The sequence below is a fragment of the Pseudopipra pipra genome, chromosome 26 (assembly GCF_036250125.1).
Source record: "Pseudopipra pipra isolate bDixPip1 chromosome 26, bDixPip1.hap1, whole genome shotgun sequence".
NCBI classification, from domain to species: Eukaryota; Metazoa; Chordata; class Aves; order Passeriformes; family Pipridae; genus Pseudopipra; species Pseudopipra pipra.
In genome coordinates this window covers 660,673-683,614 of record NC_087574.1, presented here as the reverse complement: position 1 = coordinate 683,614, position 22,942 = coordinate 660,673, and the positions used below count along the sequence as shown (strand labels likewise).

The 22,942-nt window shown below is 45.1% G+C and overlaps 1 protein-coding gene across 3 annotated transcripts; it reads left to right on the top strand.

Moving 5' to 3' along the window:
* Nucleotides 1-1,407: 1,407 nt before the first annotated feature.
* LOC135403053 (M1-specific T cell receptor alpha chain-like) lies at nt 1,408-22,251 on the top strand. Of its 3 annotated transcripts, none has more exons than XM_064636672.1 (5): nt 1,408-1,486; nt 18,943-19,206; nt 19,669-19,716; nt 20,777-20,883; nt 21,321-22,251. In XM_064636672.1, exons 1-5 carry the CDS (start codon nt 1,423-1,425, stop codon nt 21,324-21,326), a joined length of 489 nt encoding a protein of 162 aa, XP_064492742.1. In that variant the 5' UTR covers nt 1,408-1,422; the 3' UTR covers nt 21,327-22,251. The 3 variants fall into 3 exon arrangements, with proteins under 3 accessions (XP_064492742.1, XP_064492744.1, XP_064492743.1); XM_064636674.1 differs by lacking the exon at nt 1,408-1,486 and adding an exon at nt 4,437-4,521; XM_064636673.1 differs by lacking the exon at nt 1,408-1,486 and adding an exon at nt 5,638-5,967.
* Nucleotides 22,252-22,942: the final 691 nt, after the last annotated feature.

The window sequence follows — 22,942 nt, the reverse complement described above, 5'->3', positions numbered from 1 at the left end:
TGTCCATCCAGCCCAGTGAGTCTGCAGTTTTCCTTTGCCTAATTTTTGGAAATCCTTGGGTGTCCACTGGGACACACTGCAGAATTACTTTTATCTGGATCACATTACAGATGGAGGGAGACCTTGGGTACTATATCAAGAGACTCTTGTGCCTAGTAGCATGTTCAGTTGGAGGACTTCTGCCCTTTAGAAAATATGATATGGACAGTGAAATGACAGAAATATGGACTGCATCAGAGACCCTCATCCTAGGCTAGGTTCAGGTTCTTATTCCCATCCTTTTTTCCATTCCAGTACAACCAACCTTTGGGGCAGGGATCATAAAATGTTCCCTGATAACTCAGGGATAGGTTCTTCCCATCTCTGACACCTTTAGTGACCAAAATAAAGTCTAGTTATTCCCAGGGATTTGAACACGGAAAAAGGTATTTGGCAAATAGAACTTAGAGGAGATCAATGGAAATGTGTTTGGGTGTTTATAACCTCTTTCAGAGGCAGATCCAGGATGGAATAGACCCCATCCCTCCAACAGCCCCTGAGGGGACTGGATGGAGAGGCCCATTTTGTAATGAGCTGTCACACAGTGATGGTTCGGGAGGGTGGGTAAAACTCACCTGGGGGAGTGGAACCAAACTTCTCGTTTTCCCAGGTGAGTAGTCTCTCCTCTGAGTCAAGGGGGACTCAATATAGACAATGTTGGACTTCAGCTGCAGAAATAACAGTGCAGTGGCTTTGTGGAGCAATTGGGTTGCAATGTCAGTCAACAATTCTGTCCTGGGGCTGTGCTCCAGCAGCAGCACAGGATAAGCACAGAGGATACCAAAGGTAAACTGAGCTGTCGGGGGTAGTAATCTTGGTGCTGAACTACAAACCCCATGGACAGAGTGTGCTTTTTCTATTTTGGACACCAGACCAACACCAAGCCCTGGGGCACCATGTCCTGAAAAGTCTCAATGCCAGTCAGTGACAGGGATTTTGCAAACAGCCTGAGAAAGTGATCCCTGAGGTTTTATTTTCCCTCCTCTCTCTGTTGCAGTTCCTAAGGGAAAGCCATCTCCTGTCCAAGGGTCTCGTCCCTCTCCTCTCAAAAGGAGACCAGAGGGGTGAGAGCCAGGCTGAGCCCTGGGTTCTTGTAGGAGAGTATCACACTGTGTGACCAGCAACACAGGAAAACTGCAGTTTGGGCCAGGGACGAAGCTCCGTGTTCTGCCAAGTATGTTTTCTGCTCCTGTTTCTTCTCTCCAGGTTGTCTCTTCTTGCTGCATTCCTGCTCTAATGCACCTTCAGATCCTAAAGAGAAGTCTGAGGTGTGGGATACAGACACAAGGATTTGTGATTCCCCAGCCCTGGCAAGGCTGGGTAAAGGCTGGGGGAGAGGTGCTGCTCTGTTGTGGCTTGCTGAGCTTTTTGTTAGGGAAGGAAATGCTGTGGGACAGCTCCAGAAAGGTGACCTTTGGCTCAGGGACCAGACTGTCCATCCAGCCCAGTGAGTGTGCAGCTTGCTACTGGTCTTCCAAATTCCTCTCCTGCAATGGGAATGTTTTTATATTCATTCTTTCCTTTTGCCTTTGTGCACTTGAAATGCCTTCTCTGCCACCCCACACTCTGAGAATGCCCTCAGTGTAGTCTGTAATGGGGCTGTGCTCGCACAGAGTAAATCTCAACTTGAGGTCCGTGTGATTATTGGAAAAGTGTCACCTGTGCCTTGCTGGGAAGTTCCTTGGCAGCCGCACCAAGGGCTTCCATGCTCCGGGGAGATGAGAGCACTGCTGTGATGGCTTTTGTTCAGGGCTTTGCATGGGCTCAGGTCTACCTCTGGAGCTGGGACAAAGCGAGGAGTGGCACCTTGTGAGTCGTCTCAAAGGTCCATTTTAGCCCTGCAGGGCAATGCAGTAATGTCCAAGGCTATAACGTCGGGGTGTAAATCTTAGGAAACCTTTCTGAAGGCACACAGACCCCAGTGCCCTCACTCTGGGAATGGAAAAGCTGTGAGCTGCTGTGGGAGGAGTGGGATGGGCAAAAAGTTTTTATTTGGAAAGGGGGAAAGCTCTGCAAAGGCACATAAATCTGTGAGACTGAGAGAAATGCCTGAGTCTCACCAGCTGTGCCCTGGGCAGCCCTGGGTGCTCCGGAAGGTGCTCCAGGCAGAGCTGCAGCCCTGTGGGCAAGGACCCTGTCGCAGGGAGAGCAGCTCTGTGTCAGCCTGGGGAGGGGAGGAGGATGTTGTTGTAGCTCAGGAATTAGGGATTTCCCTTATCTTTTACTGTTTTTTCCAGCCTCTGCTGGCAAAGCCAAATGTCAGTGTCTTCTGGGTGTTTCCTTCCTGGTAGCTGTGGGGTTTTGGTAAAGCTGGCCCAGTTGTGGTACTTTGCAGGGACAGGTGTTAGCAAACTCTCCTTTGGGCCTGGCAGCAGACTTTTTGTGAAAGCCAGTGAGTAGATCCCTGTTAAGTGTCCTGTTGGCTGAAATACGGAGCAGAAAGAGGGACCTGGTCATCCTGTCAGTGGGGGTAACTCTCATCTGCCCACCTGGGCACGTGGTTGGAACTCCCTCTGCATGTATTTCTTGATTGGTTTTACCTGGAGAGGTCAGAGGAATGCGACTAAGAAGATATCCCTATATGGGGATTAGAGGTGTGTGACAAGGGTAATATCTGTTTTTTCCACCTTGATCTCTGTGGGAAATCTTGTACTGCTTTTTGGAGTAAAAGTGGTGTGTGGTTTTTATTCATGGAAGAGTCACAGTGTGAATTTAGCATCCACTGGAAAGTTGCCTTTGGGAGTGAGACACAACTGAAGGTGAAACCTGGTACGTAGAAAGGCAGCTTGGAGGAGTGAGGATAGGAAAGGCATATCTGTTACTTGGCGAAAAGCACTTGGGTTGTGTTGGAAAGTGGTCTACACAGGGATGGAGTTTGTGCATGGAAGGGGGCTGAGAGACAGGGAGCAGCCAGGAGCAAGGAAGGTATTTTGACAGTGCACAGTGTGTGTAGGAAGGCCTCAGAGAAGGTGTCGCATTTTAGGGCCATTTTCCCAGGGCTGAGTGAGGAGCTGTGATCATAACTCTGCATCTTTCCTTGACATGGGACAAAGATGCCCTCAGGGGTCATCTCTGCCAGAGCTGAAAGGGATGAACCAACTGTGAGGTTTTAAAAGAAGTGCCCAGCCAGCAAAGTACAGCTTTCCAGGGAATAACCCTACACAGAGACTGACAGGGTTTTTGTTGTGAAGGCAAACACTGTGTGACTAGTTATGGCAACAAGGTCATCTTTGGAAGTGGAACTCAGCTAAGAATAAATCCTAGTAAGTTTTCAAGCTTTTTCCCACTCTAATCCATGGAACAGTTTTAGGGTCGTCAGCTAGTGTTGGGGTAGTAGAGGGAGGCAGATTCAGTTTGTGAGGAATTTTGCTCTGCTTTCTCTGGCAGCAGAAGGGAGCTTCACTCAACAATGAATTTACTCCTTCCACATATCCCTGCCAGCTCCTGCTCTCTCCTTTCACATAAGCAGACAGATGTTCTGAGCCCTCTTTTTCAGGGATATACAATTCATCTCATTCACACCAGTGAAAATCAGGATGGAATGCTGATGGCTCTCTCTAGCACAGCCCTGGCTGCTTCTCCTTGCAGAGAAAAGGGTGAATTAACAATGCTTTTGTGTGCACCACAATCCCAACTGTCATCCCTCCTGTGGATGAGCTTGCCAAGAGATTTCTTCCCAAGGCTGCAGTTCTTCCTGGCTTCAAAGGCCTGGTGTTGCTTGGAAGGAGCCGATTTCCTGGAGGTCCCTGGAGGAGCAAGTGGCAGGAGAGCTGATGGTTTTTGTTAGGGGGTGAAGGACTGTGTGGACACAGGGAACTATAAAGTGATACTGGGGACAGGGACACGGCTGGTTGTGAAGCCCAGTGAGTACAAGTGCTGCCCAGCTGGTGGGAATTCCTATGCTCTGTTATCCCTCTCCTCTCTTTCCACCTCCCTGAGCACATACCTTGATCTGACTGGAGCAGTCATCCCTTGGATATGAATAGAATCTGCTGACTTGTCCCTTCTTTCCCAAGCTACTCTCTCTTCCTCAGCAAATGGATCTGGGTCTGGGCTGCCAGAAATGTGCCCAATTCCATGGGCACCAACTGGTCTGACAGTCACCTTTGAAATCCACCTACACCCAACCTTGGGAATTTCCATGAGGTCTCTGCACAGGAGCGGGTCCCCATGATTCTGGAAAAGCTTTGCCATGGATGGGAGTTGTGTCTCACGGGTTCTAAAAATTAGGAATGGCAAAGGGAAATGGTTTTTGGAAAAGTGTGGGGGAGCTGAGGAATAGATGTTGCCTTGTTCCAGGGAATGTCATGAGACTGGAGCCTGTTGTGTGAGGGAGATTTGCTGGTGCCTGGATGCAGCTGCTTTGTGCTTGAGATCCTGTGCAGGACTGACAGAGACATTTCTGTAATGAAATGTGTCAGGGTGTAAATGTCGCAGGCAGAGTCACCTTGGGGAAGGGGACAGTGCTTTCTGTCCTTCCAGGTAAACAACCCCTTGTCCTGCAAACTGGAATTGCTTCATTCTCATCTTGTTCTGTTGTTTTGAGGGGCAGAATTTTGGGAAGCCCAATGCCGGAGCACCTGCAATTCCCCAGGTGTCCCTTGGACTTGGTTTTCCCACATGTCCCCCTGCTTTGTCCTCCCATGTGTCCTGTTACGGTGTCAAAGCTTCTTTGATTGCCTGTTCCCATATTTGTCTTCCCTCTGAACAGGGATGGGAGGTGTGTGTGTCACAGAGACCTGACACTTCACTTTGGAGACCTGTTCCCATCCACACTGAAGTGGATCCGGTGGTCCTTCGGCTCTCTGATGTCCCTGCACTCAGCAGGGTTTGCGCTGCTCCGGGAAGCAGCATGCGAGCAATGGTGCTTCCCACTGGGACCCGTCTGGGAGTGGGACAAGGCTCCTGGGGATGCCCAGGAAGTGCTGGCTGGCCAGGCCCAAGTTCCTGATCCTTTTAAAGCTCTCTGATCCCCAGGGAACATGTGCCATCAGCCAGGTTTTCTCTCTCCATGGCAGAGATTTGCCACTCCTACAGCAAACCAGGACACAGCCTGGAGACCCTGTGGGGACAGGAGGAGGAGGAGGAGGAGGAGGAGGTGTGGTGGGTGCCCCTTAGTTCTGGCACCAGCCCTGACCTCCTCCCACTGACTCAGAATGTCAGCCTCTGCTCCTGCCCAGGGACCTCCTGCATTGTGTCACCTTCTGCTGCCCCCCCAGCACTGACATGGCTGGGCAAAGGCTGGGGGAGAGGTGCTGCTCTCCAGTGGCTTGCTGGGCTTTTTGTTAGGGAAGGAAATGCTGTGAGATTCTGGCTCCAGCTCCAACAAGGTGACCTTTGGCTCAGGGACTAGACTGTCCATCCAGCCCAGTGAGTGTGCAGCTTTCTTCTGTGTTCTTGGTCAGAAGTCTTTGAGTGTCCACTGGAGTGTCTTGGAGATGTACTTGTTGAGTCTGGGTAATCTTTGACAGGGGAAGTTGTCATTTCATCGAATGCAGTAGATGCATTGATGAGGAGTCTGAGGTGGTGAACCTGCATGAGATCCTTTCTTTTTTATCCCTGGGCATGAGCAGCAGCCTCTCAGAGTTTGTCCTCATAGTCCAACAGCGTCCTTGATCCTGCAATCAGAGTGGGGGCATGGGCTGTGTCTTCACCCTTCTTGATCTCAGTTGGAATGGAATGGACAGAGTGGCCACACACCTGCTCACAAATGTCCTGTGGGCAGCCCATCATGTGCCACTGCATCCTGGTGGTCTCCTGTTGTAGTGGGAACACCTGCTGCCCCTGTGAGCATGGGCATGGCTGGGCAAAGGCTGGGGAAGAGGTGCTGCTCTGCCTTGCTGGGCTTTTTGTTAGGGAAGGAAATGCTGTGGGGCAGCTACAGCAAGGTGACCTTTGGCTCAGGGACCGGATTGTCCATCCAGCCCAGTGAGTGCAGCCTTCATGTGTTTCATTTTTGAAAATCCTTGGGTGTTCCCTGGAGCACACTGTAGAATTTCTTTGTGTTACTGGGTCACATTACACATGAGAAGGAGATCTTGGGTTGTATTTCAAGATACTCCAGGTGGAGGATTTGCTACTTAGAGAAATGTACTATGGACATGGCACTGACATGCTGATAGTCCAGCAGCCCACAGGAACAGGGGAGAGGTTTAGGATGTGCAGACTGACCAGCTTGTGCTCAGTATCTGAGCAAGGTTGTGGACAGTGGTAGAGGAGATGTAAAGGGGTTCAGTTCTGTTGTTTACATAGGACTTTCAGTTGACTCACTCAGATCTCCGATCATGGTTTGTGCACATTTGCTGATAGTGCTGTAAAATACCTGTATGTAGGTAGGTTGTTCTTCTGAGCATGATCAGATAGAAAAAGATGCAGAGCACTATAAGATTTCAGCCTGGCTGAGGTGTGAACACTGAAAGGAGGACACTAATCTCACTGAGCAGACAGACAGCAGTGTAAGGACCCCAAAATAGACAAGTGAGATTGTCCCCCACTGAGCCACTCTGCAGGAATGCAGCAGGTTTCCACTTCCAGTGGGCATCTTGATTGCCCAGGGTGTAAGTGAGGAGGCTGCCAGGACAGCCCCCTGAGGGAGGTGTAGCTCCCAGCTGGGAGCCAACTCTCTGGGTTTCTGTCCTCTGCTGTTCTGAGAACAGCCTCCAATTCACCTTTGGCTCAGGGACTCAAGTCACCACCTTGCCAAACGAGTGGGTCAATGCCTGAGTGTTGCAACCTCAGCCAATTCTGTCCTGGGGCTCTGCTGTGGTTTGGCAATAAGAGGAATTGCCTACTTGAAATGTAGAGCAATTATTTAAATAGTGGAGCACCTCTGGCATTGCAAACATGCCTCCTGTAGCTGGAAGTCTGGACTCCTAGGAAGGTGGAGTGCATCAGTGACCCTGAGCCTAGGCTAGGTTCAGGTTCTTATTTCAAACTCTTTTTTTCCATTCCAGTACAACCAGCCTTTGGGGCAGGGATCATAAAATGTTCCCTGATAACCCATCCTCAGGGGTAGGTTCTTCCCATCTTAGGTGACTGTAAACAAGACCAGTTAAATGTGGATAGAGCCTTCCCAAATCTTCGTTCGCGAAGCCTAGCCATGATGATGATGATGATATTCACACTCATTCAAAAATTAAGAAAGGTGTTTGGCAAAGAGAACTTAAAGGAGATCTATGGAAATGTGTTTGGGTGTTTATAACCTCTTTCAGAGGCAGATCCAGGATGGAATAGATCCCATCCCTCCAACAGCCCCTGAGGGGACTGGATGGAGAGGCCCATTTTGTAATGAGCCGTCACACAGTGATGGTTCGGGAGGGTGGGTAAAACTCACCTGGGGGAGTGGAACCAAACTTCTCGTTTTCCCAGGTGAGTAGTCTCTCCTCTGAGTCAAGGGGGACTCAATATAGACAATGTTGGACTTCAGCTGCAGAAATAACAGTGCAGTGACTTTGTGGAGCAATTTTAGATGGGTTTAGTATTCCCTGGAAAAAAGTGGTAGACTTTCTGCTTAACTGCTGTGCACCAGATATGCATCCAAGCAGGGGAAAAGTGACAACAAAATAAGTAAAATTTAAGAGCAGAGACGTGTAAGAAAAGTAAGATTTCTGAGATTTTGGACATTGAGCCCAGCAGAAAACTTCAATCCACACAAAGCCAAGGTTAATGTCTGCAAGAAAGTAGCAAAATGCAGTTCAGGCCTTTACCAACAAGTAATAACAGTGATCTGTAGGTTACTGTTGTATCTGCTGGGAACTGTAGAGCAGCAGCGATGGTCCACAGCTGTGATGGGAGTGGCACAAGCTGTGGAGCTTTCCTGTGAGTTGTGCAAATTGGGAGGAGGTATTTGGACAGTCCAAATTGCTAAATTGTATGGTTTAGAGGTGAATATGGTGGCTCTGCGTGAAGGGTTGGACTTTATGATCTTAGAGGGCTTTTCTAACCTAAACAATTTCATGATTCTATGATTCTAAGTATGGATTATTACAACATGAAATGCAGTCTGCAAAGGAAGGTGGACATTGCAAGATAAGAGAGCAGAAAGGTAACACAGACTGGTGAGACTCAACAGCAGCAGTCAGAGCCTGGAAAGTTGTGTTTGCACACACTGATGGACAGATGCTGTGTGGAGACAGAGGAAACCATAAACACATGATGAATTAACCAGGCAGAGGAATGTGACTGAAGGAAGTGTTTATTTCACTGTAGGTTCTGAGGTGGTGGCCAGTAATGTTGGTTAGATACCTCCAACAGAAATCTTGCATTTCTGTGTTCTCAAGTCTTCATCCAGCACAGGTACATCTCAGAGCACCATTTTGCAAAGCACTGTGTCACAGTGCCATACTGGGAGTTATGGCAAACTTACATTTGGAGCTGGAACCAAAGTCGTGGTTTCCCCAGGTATGTCTGAATTCTCAGATGGGATTTCTCTTGGCAGTACTTCTTTCAGTTTACAAGTTATTTTGCCTATTTTGTCACCTCACATTACATTAGCAACAGGACTATAAATTTGGGACTGGTATAAGAGCAAGTGATTTCCATGGCTGCATACATATTTTCCCCTCCCTATTCCCAGTGATGAACCAGCCATAGCAGAAGTTTTACATGTGCAAGAGGATTTTCCTTGGAAAGCTAAGAGCAAGTGGGCTCCTAAATCAAACTCCTCAAGTAGAGGAGAAGCAAAGGGAAATTATGAAAGACAACATGGATCAGCAAAATACAGAGTGGTGAGGCTGGTTACGTAAAGCTGTAGCAGGTAAAAAGGACTTTTCCAGGGTATGGATAGAAATACTTAGAGGTAACCAGACTCATAATTGTATGTGGATGCAAAAAATACACATGTTGGGTCTCTGCTCTGGAGATCCTCAAGCTGTAATGGAGGGAGTGTTTTCTGTCACTGTGAGACATTATATACATTCAGGATACTCAGGAAGCTCAGAAAACAACCTTGAGAATGATACCGAGTTTGTAATCATAGCCAGGTAGTGTTGAGTACTGGGAATTTATCTTGCCCTTCAACATCCAGGTGAAGTTTGGAGCACGTTAAAAGTGAGGATCTGAAACTGTTGGAGAACAGTGTGAAAGGCATAAAATTGGATATGGCATAGACACCTGGATGGAGTGGAAAGAGGGTAAGAAGTAAAGTTAGTTACTGAATGACTTTGGTGGAAGGATAGAAAGGTGATCCTGACTCCAAAATATTTTTTTCTGAACAAAAAAGTGTGGAAAAATGTGTGCTTTGACTGTTGTTGCCACAAATATACGAAAAAAGTCCCCCCAAAACTCCACACCCTATCTCTTGTCTGAAACTCTTTGTAAAAGGGCAAGAGAGATCCCAAGATATCAATATTTTTGTAAATATATCAACTTTTCCGAATTTCTTAAGAATACATTTAGGATTCTTTAATATATAAACAGGTTGGGTTTACTCTTGAAAAGCAATTTTTCACTTTCTTTAAGTTGTAGTAATTGTTAACATAATTTCACCATGATTTTATTCTGAAAGTTACAAAAACCAGCAGCATAAAGAAAGTGTTCATTCTGAAAACTTCTGAAGAAATTGCTCTTGTTTCAAATGACCCTTCCGACCCTGTTCAAAAGCATCTGAGAGAAATGAGAATCTGAGGTTTATATGGAGCTATCAGTAAGCTAAAGGAGCTATAAATCAAAGCTCTGCCTGAGTTAATTTACATGTCTTCAGATTTACCACTATGGTCATATCTGTGTGAACTGCTCCAGGTCTTGCTCTGGTCACACTGTCAGAGCTTCCCTAATGCATCCTGAAACCTCAGTGTTTAATGACAGAATGAACAATGGTCTCTCTGCCACAAAGAAATAACACACAAAAAAGTGCTTTCTACTGAAAAACTAAATGGCACATTTGCTCTGGAATCACTCTAGACTAATTCAGATGGGAAATCCAAGAGAATGGGATGATGGAGGTTGCACTGCACCATCAGTCCCCAGGTGAGGTGTGAAGTAACAGTAAATAAACTAATTTTGAGAGAGGAATCTGACTGGCAGACTAAATAAATGAGGAATAAGATGAAGAATAGATGTTGTGATACAGGTGGCTTTCTGGAAGAAATGGGACAAATACAGTGGAGGGGAATATTAAAGAACAGGTTTTTGGGAGTGTGACAGATGCAATATACCACATGGAAAGAAAGCCAATAAGAAGAAAAGTCCTAGATAAATAGATCTGTCTAGTTAGAGATAAAGAGGATTTCTTTTGGTGGAGTATTTCTTTGTTGAAGGCTCCGTTCAATACTACTCTGGATATTGTAGAGGCCTGTGCTATTGTGTGACTATGGAAGTAACTACAAACTCACATTTGGATCTGGAACAAGGCTTCTGGTTTTTCCAGGTACATTTATCCTGATTTTTTGACTAATGCAAGTTTTTTGTGAATAGACACCAAGATCTGGGGAATGGCAGTTGTCAATGGCAGCGTAGCCCACCTTAACCTTTAGCTCAGGCAGGTGTCCAAGCAGCCCTTCCTGGAGGCAGGTGCAGGCAGGATGTGTTTTCAGTGCTCCTCCATCCATTTAGTCCCGGGATCAGCTAAGACAAAGCCTGGGTTTGCTCTTCTGCCAAGTCAGCCATGTGGCTTTGTTCTCCCCTAAGGATCTATCCATGCCACTTCCACTGCCCTCAAGAAAAGTCATAGATTATATAAGTCATTGAAACACAAGAATATTTATAATATTTGCATTGCCTGACATGAGGCAGAGATGTGAACTGACAGCCCAAAAAGCCAACTCTGTCCTGGGCTGCATGTCCAGCAGTGTGTCCAGGAGGCTGAGGGAAGTGATTCTCCTCTGGTCTGCTCTGGTGAGACCCCCCCCCTCACCTGCAATGCTGCCTCCAGCTCTGGGGCCCCCAACACAGGAAAGACATGGACCTGTGGGAGTGGGTGCAGGGCCACAGAAATGATTAGGGGGAGGACAGGCTGAGAGAAATGAGGCTGTTTAGCCTGGAGGAGGTTCCAAGGAGATTTTATTACAGCCTTTCAGTATTTATAAGTACTTTCAGGCTTACAAAAAGGATGGTGACAAGCTTTTTAACACAACCTGTAGCAAGAGAACAGGGAGGAATGGTTTTAAACTAAAAGAGGGTAGATTCAAACTAGAGTTAAAGAAGAAATTTTTACTGAGAGTGGTGAAACACTAACACAGATTGCCCAGAGAGGTGGTGGATGCCCCACCCTTGAAAACATTCAAAGTCAGGTTAGATGGGGCTCTGAGCAATCTTACCTAGTTGAAGATGTCCCTCATCATTGCAGGAGAGTTGGAGTAGATGACCTTTAAAGGTCCCTTCCAACACAAACAACTCTACCGATCTTTGATTCCATTTATGGTGATTATCACCATTTCAGTCTTTGCTCATATCAGAATCCCATCAAGGAACCTTGCACTACGACATTTGTAATATTACTCTTGAAGGAGAACTGGACTTTAGCTGGTCTGTCTGATGTACAGACACTGTACTATCCACAAATATTGCAAGTGGACTGTTTGTGACTTGAACGCAGGTTTGCTGAGCTGTTGCAGCTGCAAGGCCATGTGTAAATACTTGCTCTGGCTACTGCAGAGCTCAGCATGTGAAACCCCAGGTAATGGAGTTAGAAGGCTCAGATTGCCTTTGCAACCACCTATAAAGCTCTAAGACCTGGACAGGGACGCAGTGTGCCACTGAAACTTGTAAGGAGAGAACTATAACCAAGGTCAAAAGGAGTCCTTGCAAAGGTTTCCTGAACTATGTGAATTATGGAGATGGAGGATACAAGCTGACATTAGAGAAAAGAATGCTGTTGGTGATCAAGGGTAGTAAATATTCAGGAAAAAACATGGACTTACAGGCTGTTGCCCTTAACATCATGTCTCAGGGAACCGGAGTTTTAGGTGATGTTGCAGATGGAAAGGCAGATTGTTCTTTTTATTGCCCCAAAAGATGCAACACACAATTGTAACCAGCGAATGAATGAATGAGTATTTTTTTATTTGATCTCTGTGTTTCTGATCCTAATCATTTTTCAGTAGATTTATTTGGTACTTTAATGGTATCTTAAACCAGTGTGTTTCATCATTGCTCCCTTAAGTTATCCCTGCTCTGCTGCCCTGGGTGTCAGTAAGCATTGAGAAAACCTGCCCACATTTTTGTAGAGGTTGACACCAGTGTGCCAATCAGGGATACCTGAAACTCACATTTGGAACTGGGACCCAACTTGTTGTTACCCCAAGTAAGTTTGAGCTTTCTCTTCCATATTAACACCAGGACTGGTGTTTATTGGGTGGGGGGAGTAGGGACTATGATGGAAGCATATTCTAACTTCCTTTCAGCTTCCCTTGACAAAAGCTGGCTGGACTAGAGATGTTGTCTTGGAATGCAAGGAGTGCTTGGCTGTGGTGTGGCAGTGATCCACTGCAGGAGAAACAGCGAGAGAAGATGGTGATGTCGACACAGGTTTAATAGTCATGGCAGGGACTTGAAGCCTGGATTTTCCGAGTCTTAGCCTAAGAAAACATATCATGATCTTTTGGTTTTAAAACACAAAAATAAAGTCCTCTTCCATATTTGTAACAACTACTGTTACAGTGTGAGCTGTCGGGAAGTACAAAGATTGCATTTGGAAGGGGAACCAAAATTCTTGTCATGCCTGGTTATTCTTATGGTAACTGGGGCTTCTTGTTGAGTGGGAAACTCAAAAATACAGTAAATTCGTGTTTGGAAGAGGGACCAGATTTAAAGTCAAGCCAAGTGTGTAAGATTTGGAGAAGGACAGGCTATCAAGGTGTAAAGGCAGGAGCAGTGTCCTCTGGTCAGTGTCTCTGAATAGCTCTGCCTTCATGGAGAATGAGCATAAACTCTTGACGAAGAGTAGAGGGAAGAGTGAAGGCCAAAAGAAAATGAATCCAAGATTCTTTCTCAGCAGGATTCTCACGAAGGTCGAGCAGGGACACCGGGAATAGTGGGAAGTGAGAGAGCATCCTCAATGTCTCAGGTTAATGATGTTAGTCTGTCATTAACTTCTGAGTCCTGTCAGACAGTAACAGTGTTTTGCCTTAGTCTGAGAGGGAAAAAAATTAGAGATACCTCTGGGTTCATATTCAAGTCTTAGTTTCACACTGCACTGTGAAGAAATGTCCCAGGTGACTTAGACTACAGTATTTGCAATGATTCAAACTGGGGGGTATGGAATACTGGAGCTGGGAGAAGCAGCACAAAGGTATGATCCCAAATAAGTTACCTAATTGAATGTATGCATTAAACAGACTGATTGGGAATGGATATCATTTCAGTGTGAACTAGACATGCCTGAAGCAATTCCACAAGAGTGAGATCAAAAGTTCTTCTGACTTTCTGATTTGAACAAAAAATTAACTTTTACCTATTCTTAGAAAGGGATATCAGGTTGATTCTTTTGAGCTTTTTATTCATTAAACAAATGCACTTTTTTTGTCTGGGGCTACATTAATAGTTAATCCCTAATTTAGAAAGTTTCTTTTATTTAGTTGAAATTTTTTGAATTGGGGATTGAACTAGATGAGCTTTAAAGCTTCCTTCAAACCCAAACCATTCTATGATTCTAGGAATTTATTTTTTTTAAGAAACTAAATCTCTGGCATATAAAGTTGAAAACTTGATCTGGCAATTAAAACTCAGTTTGATTTTGGAAGAAAAAGCATGGAAAAGTATCTTGTGAAAAAGACAGAGGTTCTCAGGAGGTTCATGAGCAGACATTTCAAGTCTTTTTGTTTCCAGGCAACTGTCCCATGGGTGGGTTAAGCCATCTCAATCACCTAGGACAGATTATACTAAATTTCTCCTATGGTTTGGGTGATGCATGAGTAGATCTGTGCATGAACAGAAACAGGGTATTGCTTCCCAATATGAAATTTAAGAAAAATCCATTTAATTTTTTTCTCAATGTCATGGCCAGGCTTCGCAAACGAAGATTAGGGAAAGGTCTCTACACATGTTTGTCACAAGCACGCTGGTGGCTAAAAAGGTCAATATGAGACAGGCACGTCCAGTTGCAAAAGGTACAGCAGAAAGACTCCTTAGATGGTAAATTCTGCAAGGCACGATTCTTTCTGCGTTGCCTTTTCTCCTCAAGGGTGATCCTGTGTGTGTTCTCAAAGGCATCAGCAGCGTTATAGATGGTGTGCCTCCAGACCTCCCAGTTGGAGGCCAGAGTAGACCAGTTATGTTGATCAATATGACCAAGGTTGAGATGTTGTTTCGGGAAGTCCTTGTATCTTTTCTTTGGGGCTCCTCTCTTGCGGCAGCCGGTGGCAAGTTCACCATAGAGCAAGATCTTAGGGAGGGGGTGGTTGGTCCTTCATCCTGGAGACGTGCCCTGCCCAACGCAGCTGTGTTCTCAGCAACATGGTCTCAATACTTGTGACTGCTGCTTGTTCTAGAACAGATGGATTGGTCACATAATCTGACCAGTGGATGTTTAGGATTGTGCGGAGACAGCGTTGATGGAAGTGTTCGAGGAGCCGCAGGTGGTGGCGGTAGATGACCCATGATTCGGATCCATATAAGAGAGTAGACAGCACTATGGCTCTGTAAACACTGATCTTGGTACTTTTCTTCAAGTGTTTATTTCACCAAACTCTTTTATGGAGCCTTCCAAAAGCTCTTGATGCCTTTGCTAACCTGTTGTCTATCTCTCCGTCAATCTTACCATCCAAGGAGATGAGGCTACCTAGGTAATTAAACTGCTGGACTGATTTGAGCTCTGATTGGCCAATGGTGATATGGGGATGATGGAAGACTTCCTGAGGTGCAAGTTGATGGAGAACCTCTGTCTTCTTTAAACTGAGTTCCAGCCCAAAGAGCTCAGCAGCCTCAGGCAGGATATTAAACGCTGCAGGGCTGCTTCTGTGTGGGCAGCAAGGGCGGCGTCATCAGCATAAAGCAGCTCCTGGACAAGATGGTTTAAGGTCTTAGTGTGGGCCTTCAGTTGCCTTAGGTTGAAAGGGCTTCCATCAGTACGATATCGAATGTGGATACCGTCCTGATCCTCGAGGTCTGCCATGGCCCTTTGGAGCATCCTGCTGAAAAAGACTGTGAATAGGGTTGGAGTGAGAACACAGCCTCGTTTCACACCATTCTTTATTAGAAAGGGCTCAGAAAGTGCATTGCCATAACTGACTTGGCCGTGGTGATCCTCATAAAGTGAGATGATAATTTTGAGGAACTTGGGGGGACAACCTAAGTGTTCCAAAATCTGCCACAGACCTTTCCTGCTCACAGTATCGAAAGCCTTGGTGAGGTCAACAAGGGTTACATAGGGACCTTTGTTCTGTTCCCTACACTTCTCTTGCAGTTGTCTGAGAACAAACACCATGTCTGTGGTACTCCTGTTGGCTCTGAAACCACACTGACTTTCAGGTAGAATTCCTTCTGCTATAGCGGGTATTAGTCTGTCCAAGAGTATTCTTGCCAGGATTTTGCCAGTAATGGAGAGCAGGATAATACCACGGTAATTTGAGCAGTCTGATTTAACTCCTTTCTTCTTATACGAAGTGATGATGACTGCATCTCGAAGGTCTGATGGTAGTTCGCCTTGTTCCCAACAGCGTAGTAAGAACTCGTGAAATTTAGCATGGAGTGCTAAATGTGAACACATGATAAAAGCCCCAGATTCATCCTGGTTTGGTACTAGAGAACTATTTAATCTGTTAAACACTTGATATCTCTTCACCTACTGGGTATCTTCCTCTATTAAGTCACTGTTACTTTTAGTTTATCTAGAAATCTTTCCCTTAAATGCTTTGTGAGAGAGGTTCTGGATGGTTTAGGTAGTTTGAATTCTCCAAGAATAATTACAGAGGCAATAAAAAGAACATTTTTCGCCTGGAGACCAGAATTATGCCTGAAGTCTGTCAGCGAAGGAGCATATTCACATTTGCAAACGGTGAATCTCTGCACAGAGTCTCTGTACTCTGGGTGACTTGGCTAATGCTGGACTAGGACCTGGCTTCTGTTACCTGAGAGTCTCCAGACAAGAGCATTGAAAGTTAAGAGAAGGGTTCAGGTCTTATCTAAGTTCATCTAGTCTTGCTGTAGCCATCCCAGCATCCATGCAGGGCTGGCAGACCTCACAGAGGACCTTTTGGAACCTGCATTGGGGGACAGATGGGGAACATCACTAAAGTGCTTGTTAATTCATTGGAGTTGCTCCTCTGGGGTCAAAATCAGCCTGTATGAGCGTGTGAGGGGGTGCAGATGTCCCTGGAATTGGGCATAGCTCTAGGTTGATTCAAGCTGTGGAATATCATGTCTCAGACTGAGAAATGGTAAGAGCATCAAAGACCTCTGTCACACCAGTTCCAGAGTGACCAGAGATTCAGAGAGTTTGCCTTAGGGGGAATGGAGAATGAGATCATTCTCTGTGCAATACAAACTGGGTATTAAACCAGTTCAGGATTTCAACTGAAGCTTGTTTAAGGGAAAAAAATAAAAAAAGGCAGAGGTCTCAGTCTGATATTGGAACAGGGTTCTACTGCTCTCTCCATGAAATCAGCCTCAGAGTTAGCTTTCTCTGTAAACTGGGCAGGAATAGCATTCCAACAGCTCCTGTTCTTCCATCTGGAAAATATTCTTCAGGAAAAATGAAATTAGGCAATGTGGACAGCTCAGAGTAACATGAATCACTTCCCAATCTTTCCTGTAAATAAAGTTCATAAATATGCAGCATCTCCAGCACATCCGCCAGCTCATTAAGACAATAACAGGTCACAGTGCCGTGGTTATAGTAGTTGGTATTTACCAAAACTATCTGCAAACTTTCATAACAGTGTGCAGATACATAAAAGAACTTATCACTACTAGAAACAGCACCAGAGCAAGATCAGCCCCACTCTGAGTAAGATCGAGAAATGAATATTTTGCAAAACAGGTACTGCCGAAACTTCTTGTGAAAAACAGACTATTGTTTTTTCTGCTTGAGATCAAAGCATTGCACAGATTGAAAGGGAGAAAACCACCCTAATTTGGAGAGATGTATAGCTGTTCAGAAAGCACAGTGCTCATGATGAGAGAGAAACAGAACAGCTCTAGCAATTCCTCCTCTTCTCTTTTGTTTCCATGCACCCCGGGGTAGTGATGTACCCTGGTTCCTCTGTATTTCATACAAGGATCTATCACCAAACTTTTTACCTGCACCTGTCTTTCTCTCCCTAAAAACCAATCACTGAAATTTCCAAAACAAAACTGGGAGTATGCGAGGTGGGAAGCGGGGCTGAGGGAGTCAGAACACACATTGGACTGTATTTCTTCATAGTTTGGAAAGACTCTCATCAGGTTCTTCAAAGCCAGGGCAAAGTGAGGACAGATGAACTGCAATTTAGAAGAAGGGCCAGAGAATGAACCACTGGGCTTTGTGGATTAGTTTTTTTCTGATGTCATCCTAATAGGGAATTATGGCTGTTTCTCTATGGTGCTGACAGCTGGCAACCGAACAGATGAAGAGCATTTATCTGAGTGATAGATTTTGAGACAGTTTCTAGAAGCTGAGATTTATTCCAAACCTCTCATATGGGAAGAAATTAAGAATTCTTCATCTAGGAGCTAAGCAGTCTTCAGCATTTCTACAATATTTATCAGTTAGGTATATGAACAGGGAGAAAGCAAAGGTTAATCTAAACTCTCAATCCTACACAATAACACTTTATCAGTTTAAAAACGCGAACTGAAGCTCTGGTTCAAACTTGTGAGGGCCAATGGAAAGTACAGCCAGAGGGTTGCTGAGAGCCCCAAATCTTGGCTGCAGTATGTCTCTAATGATATTTCATTTAGTCATCATGAGAGCACTGCAACATCCATAACATTTTATTGTTAGCCGTCAGCAAAAGTTTAGGAAAGTACCTTCTCATAGAATCAGATGAAATGCTTAGAATACAAGTTTACAGAGCTGAATGTGCAAAAAAGAGTTTAACTGGAGGTTGTGTTTTTATGTGTGGAAAATCCCAGTCTGACTGACTTGCTAGCAGAGTTTGAAGCAAGAAAACAGTAATGAACATGAAGTGTCTTATATCTGCAGCCTTTAGTTCCTCAACTCCCCCTTCTGCAGCGTAAAATTTAGTAAAAAAAACTGGCACTGAGCTGTCAAGTGGTGGAACATGATGAAACATTTTTTTGCTTCATCCACCTCTCCCTGAATGCAGCCATGTGCTCCTGCTTTTCAGTGACTTCTCTACCTTTCTGCTGTAGGAGCACCGTTAGTGAGACTCATGGTAAATGACTGAGATCTATTTAGGTTTAGTGGTTTATCCACTACCCCTCAGGACATGGGGAGAAGTGGGGTTGCACTGGTGGATTTGACTAAACCTTTGCAGAACAGGCTGAATGGCCCTGGGCTGCTCAGCTCTCTCCAGACACATTACATGTCATAGCAGTGAAGAAAGAATCACAGAATCACAGGATGGTTTGGGCTGGGAGGGACCTAAAAGACCATGTTCCAACCATGGGCAGGGACACCTTGCACTAGCCCAGGTTGCTCAGGTGCCCTCTCACCTGTTGTACACATTCCTGAGTGCACCCAGGCTGCAGAGCAGAGTTGAGGAGTTGTTCCAGAGAGGAATGGCCAGGTTAGATGTGAACATCCAGAGTGTGGATGTCCATGAGTGCCTTTTGAGGTGCTCCAGGGGCCCTACCTGACTACTCTCTGTGTCTCCCATACAACCTAAGTCAACAGAAGTAGCTCCTGCATCATCTGCAGTAGAAGCTTTGGTTCTCTAAAGGTGTCCTAGCACAAGATCCCTATGATCAGGCAACTTCCCACTGGAGTAATGGAAGAACCTGCATTTCTAAGGGTCTGTATGTTAAGACTAAAGGAACTGTGAATGTGTACTCTCATCTAATGACTCTTATTTTCTCTACTTTCAGAAGCTCCTCCGTCTCCTTCAGCCTACAGGCTGACCTCTAAAGATGATGAGGATTTGGAAATGTGCCTTATCACAGATTACTCCCCTGAAAATATCGCTTTTTACACTGCTGAGAAGGCCACATCTGCTGTTGTCGAGGTGGCAACAGCTGAGAACAGCGCGGAATCGAGCTACCTGTCAACCTACTGGGCCAGGAGAGATGAAATGCAGTGTGGTGCCAGTCATGTGGGCTTTGGAGAACTGGAGGGCGAGGACCCTGAAAGTGGTAATGGCATTGCTGGGGGGGTGTGCAGGGTCAGAGGTGCTCTGGGCTCTGTGCTGTTCATGTGAGCAGGACTGGTTCAAATCTCCCAGCAATGCAAGCAATGCTCCATTAACTCCCACAGTCCAGAGGAATGTTGTCTTGTTGCCCCTCTTTTCTTTCTCCTCCCTCTTTGGTGGAAACAAGATTAAGGGTCAGTAGATTGGTACAGTCACAGCAGAGAGATCTTAAAAACACTTTGGGGGGGAGTGTGGAAGGAAAGCTTGACATTCCTTTGCCCAGTGGGACCCTGAAGTTTAATTACATCATATTTTATGCTTGCCCCGAAAACAGCAGAAAAGAGTATTTATGGGAGGTTTCAATGGCCAGAAACTCTAATTTATCCCTTCTAAGCAGAGATATCATTATGAGCTTCTGAATAAGTCCATTTCTGTTATTAATTAAATTTGTCTTTACTCTTTGCAGGTACCAGCACTGTCTGTGTTACAGGGCTGTCCCTACACTTCAGGACAGGTATGTACACAGCATTTTAGTAGTAAAGATTGGCCTGATTAAAGGAAATATTTCCCCAAATTTTTGCAGATATTTCCTGCTTGCAGAATTGTTGTTGGACCAAAAAGTTCAGACTGGAAATTTCCCAAAGGGCTCCACAGGCTTTAAACACCAAGGTTAGGAGTCCTGGGGTAAATGTGGCCTTCCAGGTCCAAGCTGGTAATTTTATGCAACCAGTGTAGCCAGTGTTCACGTGCTCCTGCAATGACTCACCAAATAGCTACTGCCCATCACTGGGGGACTTCAGGTTCTGATATGAGTCAGCCTCACTGTCTGCTGCCTTTCAGACTTCAGAAGAGTTGGGTTTATTTTGGGGTGCACAAACACCTAATGAACCAATAGCTAAGCAGGCGGTTTTTGCTGTATGTGCTCAGGGATGCACTAAAGCTGTGGTGCATCTGAGCAAGCTGAGCTCCAGCTCAGGGCTGGGGGGTGTATGAGTAGTGCTGCAGCCCAAGAACTACTCTTCCTGCTGGTTCAAAGGAGCTGAGCCTGCCCCTGAGCTTACCCTGCTCACAGAACAGCTGTGCTTTTGCAAATCTTTCCAAAACACCATTTCAGGGAAATACTCATCAGTAAATGTGCTGATTTGATCAGCCTTTCAGAGAGAGGTTTTCGATGATAAACATCAAATGTGTTTTTGATGATGGCTCTCTGCTTCTCCAGAATAGAACAATGTATTTTCAAACTTCAGATTAATAGAAAATCCAAATACTTTTTTGTTCTATGAATAAAATTTAGATTTGTTTTCCCCCTGCCCATCTTTAAAAAAATTTAGAGAGAGGGAGGAGGGACACCTCCAGCATCCTGAGTTCATAATGCACAGTATTTAGATGGTTGGCAGACTTGCACATCAGATAACTAAGTGGTTATTGAATGGCAGAAATAAAAGTCCATCAGTCCTGCTCCCTGTCCCACCAGCTGACTCCATCTGAGCAGCCTCATTAGGAAGTGTTCTAATCTGTCTGGAACGAGGATGTCTCAGTGCTCTTGTGACTCTCATTTTCTGATGCTTTTCCAGATGAACACCTGAACACACTGTCTTTATCACAGCTGGGCCTGAAAATAATTTTAATGAAAGGATTAATTTTTAATGTGGTGATGACAATGCTCCTGTGGAAAAAAGAAGTGAGTATGGATGGGGGGTCTGAAATCATCTGTCAGAAAATATCTGGATCAGTTCATCAGTTATGAATCTTCCTTCACTCTGGAACATCTGTTTATGCAGTCTATCCATACACCTTTTGTCTATCAACAGTAAAACTCATCTACTTCTCTGGCCAGACCATTTTCACCCACCTCTCAAGTACCTTTCCGTGTCCATATGCAATTTTTTTTGTTTCAAGACATCTCTCCCTTTTATTTCTACATCATCCCTTCCCTTATCTGCATTCATCTGTCAGATTTATCCCCTGACCAGTCTCCAGATGAGAGACTTCAATATAAGACCTTAATATATTTGCTTTGGCCCAGTGTCTCTTTCTTCTCTTTCTCTTGCCTGGTCACTTCAGCAGCTGTGACTGTAACCCAAATAATGATTTAACATACCTTTATTTTTGTCGCAGAATTGAAAGTAACCGGATGGTGCAATCCAAAAAAATCTCCTGAGGAATCTTTGAGAGACCACTGAGAGCAAGAGGGAACACAGGAATATTCCTGATGCAAGGAACATCTCTTGTTGTTCTTATATATCACACCAACCATTCTATTCTAAATTGCTTTGTTTGCATTGCTACAAAATTACTCAAAACTAAGCTTAAAATTTGCAGCTTTCTGCCCCCTCGAATGGTTCATTAACCTCTTCTGCAGGCAGCAGACATTGCTATAAATATAGATTGCCAAACATCACTGTTACTTGCACTAAAATGACAATTTCTGCCTGGAGCAGTGCTGTTTGATGAAAACTGTGAGCTAAATATCACCTGAATGTCAATTTTTCCTATTTTGGTAGATTCAGGGTATGCATGTCTCTTAGGGTGCACCCCCTAGCCACCTTTTCATGTACAAATAAAACAATTTGAAAAGCAAAGGGAGACTTTCTCAGGATGCTGTGCATCATGTCCTGCTATCCTTTGCTAGATCAGAGCAAGAAATCCCTTATTTCCCCTAAAGGATGTGCTGCTATGTGTCCCAGAAGTCCTAAATTCAGTGAAATTGTCACCTCACTATCACAGACAAAAAAAAAAAAAAAAAAAAAAAAAAAAAAAAAAAAAATTATTTTCTGAAGTCTATCTGGCCTTACTATTTCCTGAATTTAAACCAGCTTCAGATTTGGCTTTGTATTCAGTAAAAATACAAACCACCTTTGTTCTTTTTGTTTAGGTCTAACAACCTGAGGTTTCCTAACTTCTTTTTATAACCATTGCATAAAAATATACTGTAATATTTACCTGTCCACATGCCGCTAATGCATGAACTGTACTGGCACCCACACCGTGTCTTGGCATTTCTTTAGGCCTTTGGTTGTTATTAAACAATTCTTACCAAAATGAGAAACTTGTTTGTCTGTTATATTTGTTGTTTGAGGAATTGCTTCAGCCTTCAGCTGAGCTTTAGGAATGAGCCTGGCCTTTGGGGTGAAGGAGGGAAGGGGTTGGATTCACCACGGAGGGTGGGAAGACCTACAAATTCCCTCTCCAGGACGTCTGTGCTCTGTCCATGTGAGAAGAGCATGGCTGGGGAAGGAGGGGAGCAGGGGAGCTCTTCTCTACTAGACTCTGTGCTAGTAAAACATGCTTGGCCAGTGAGAGGACTAGTCATGGGTCCGGGCTGCCTGCTGCTGTGGGGGACACAGGAGCCTGAAGTGTCTTATCTCTAACTGTTTTCCCACTTCTGAGTGTCACTGCAGGACAAGGCAGCTACTTTGCAGTGGTGACACCAACCCACCGCCCTCTGCCTCCAGGTTCCATCTGTCCCTGGCAAGACTGGAAAAGAATTTTTCTCCTTTTGTGACATCAATTTCTCCATCTTCTTCTGAAGCCCCAGAAATTCCTCTGGAGGGAGGAATTAGAAGTGTGCTCTGACAGAAACACAAGCTTGAGCCTTGCTCGTACCTTACACTGGTGCCCAAAGTGAGTGGTGGGAAAAGCCTCGCTGGACTCGTGGGGGTGATTCCCCCTCATAGGGTATTTCTCACCCTGCTGGATTCACAGCCTTCACATGGGGCTGATTTCATAAAGGCTCATGA

What these genes read in the sequence shown, in the direction of transcription:
- LOC135403053 (XM_064636673.1), top strand. Translation starts at nt 5,832, where the DNA reads ATGGGCATGGCTGGGCAAAGGCTGGGGAAGAGGTGCTGCTCTGCCTTG. An exon ending in CGGATTGTCCATCCAGCCCA is followed by an intron (nt 5,968 to 18,942) that starts GTGAGTGCAGCC and finishes CTCTACTTTCAG; the next exon opens with AAGCTCCTCCGTCTCCTTCA. An exon ending in GGGCGAGGACCCTGAAAGTG is followed by an intron (nt 19,207 to 19,668) that starts GTAATGGCATTG and finishes TACTCTTTGCAG; the next exon opens with GTACCAGCACTGTCTGTGTT.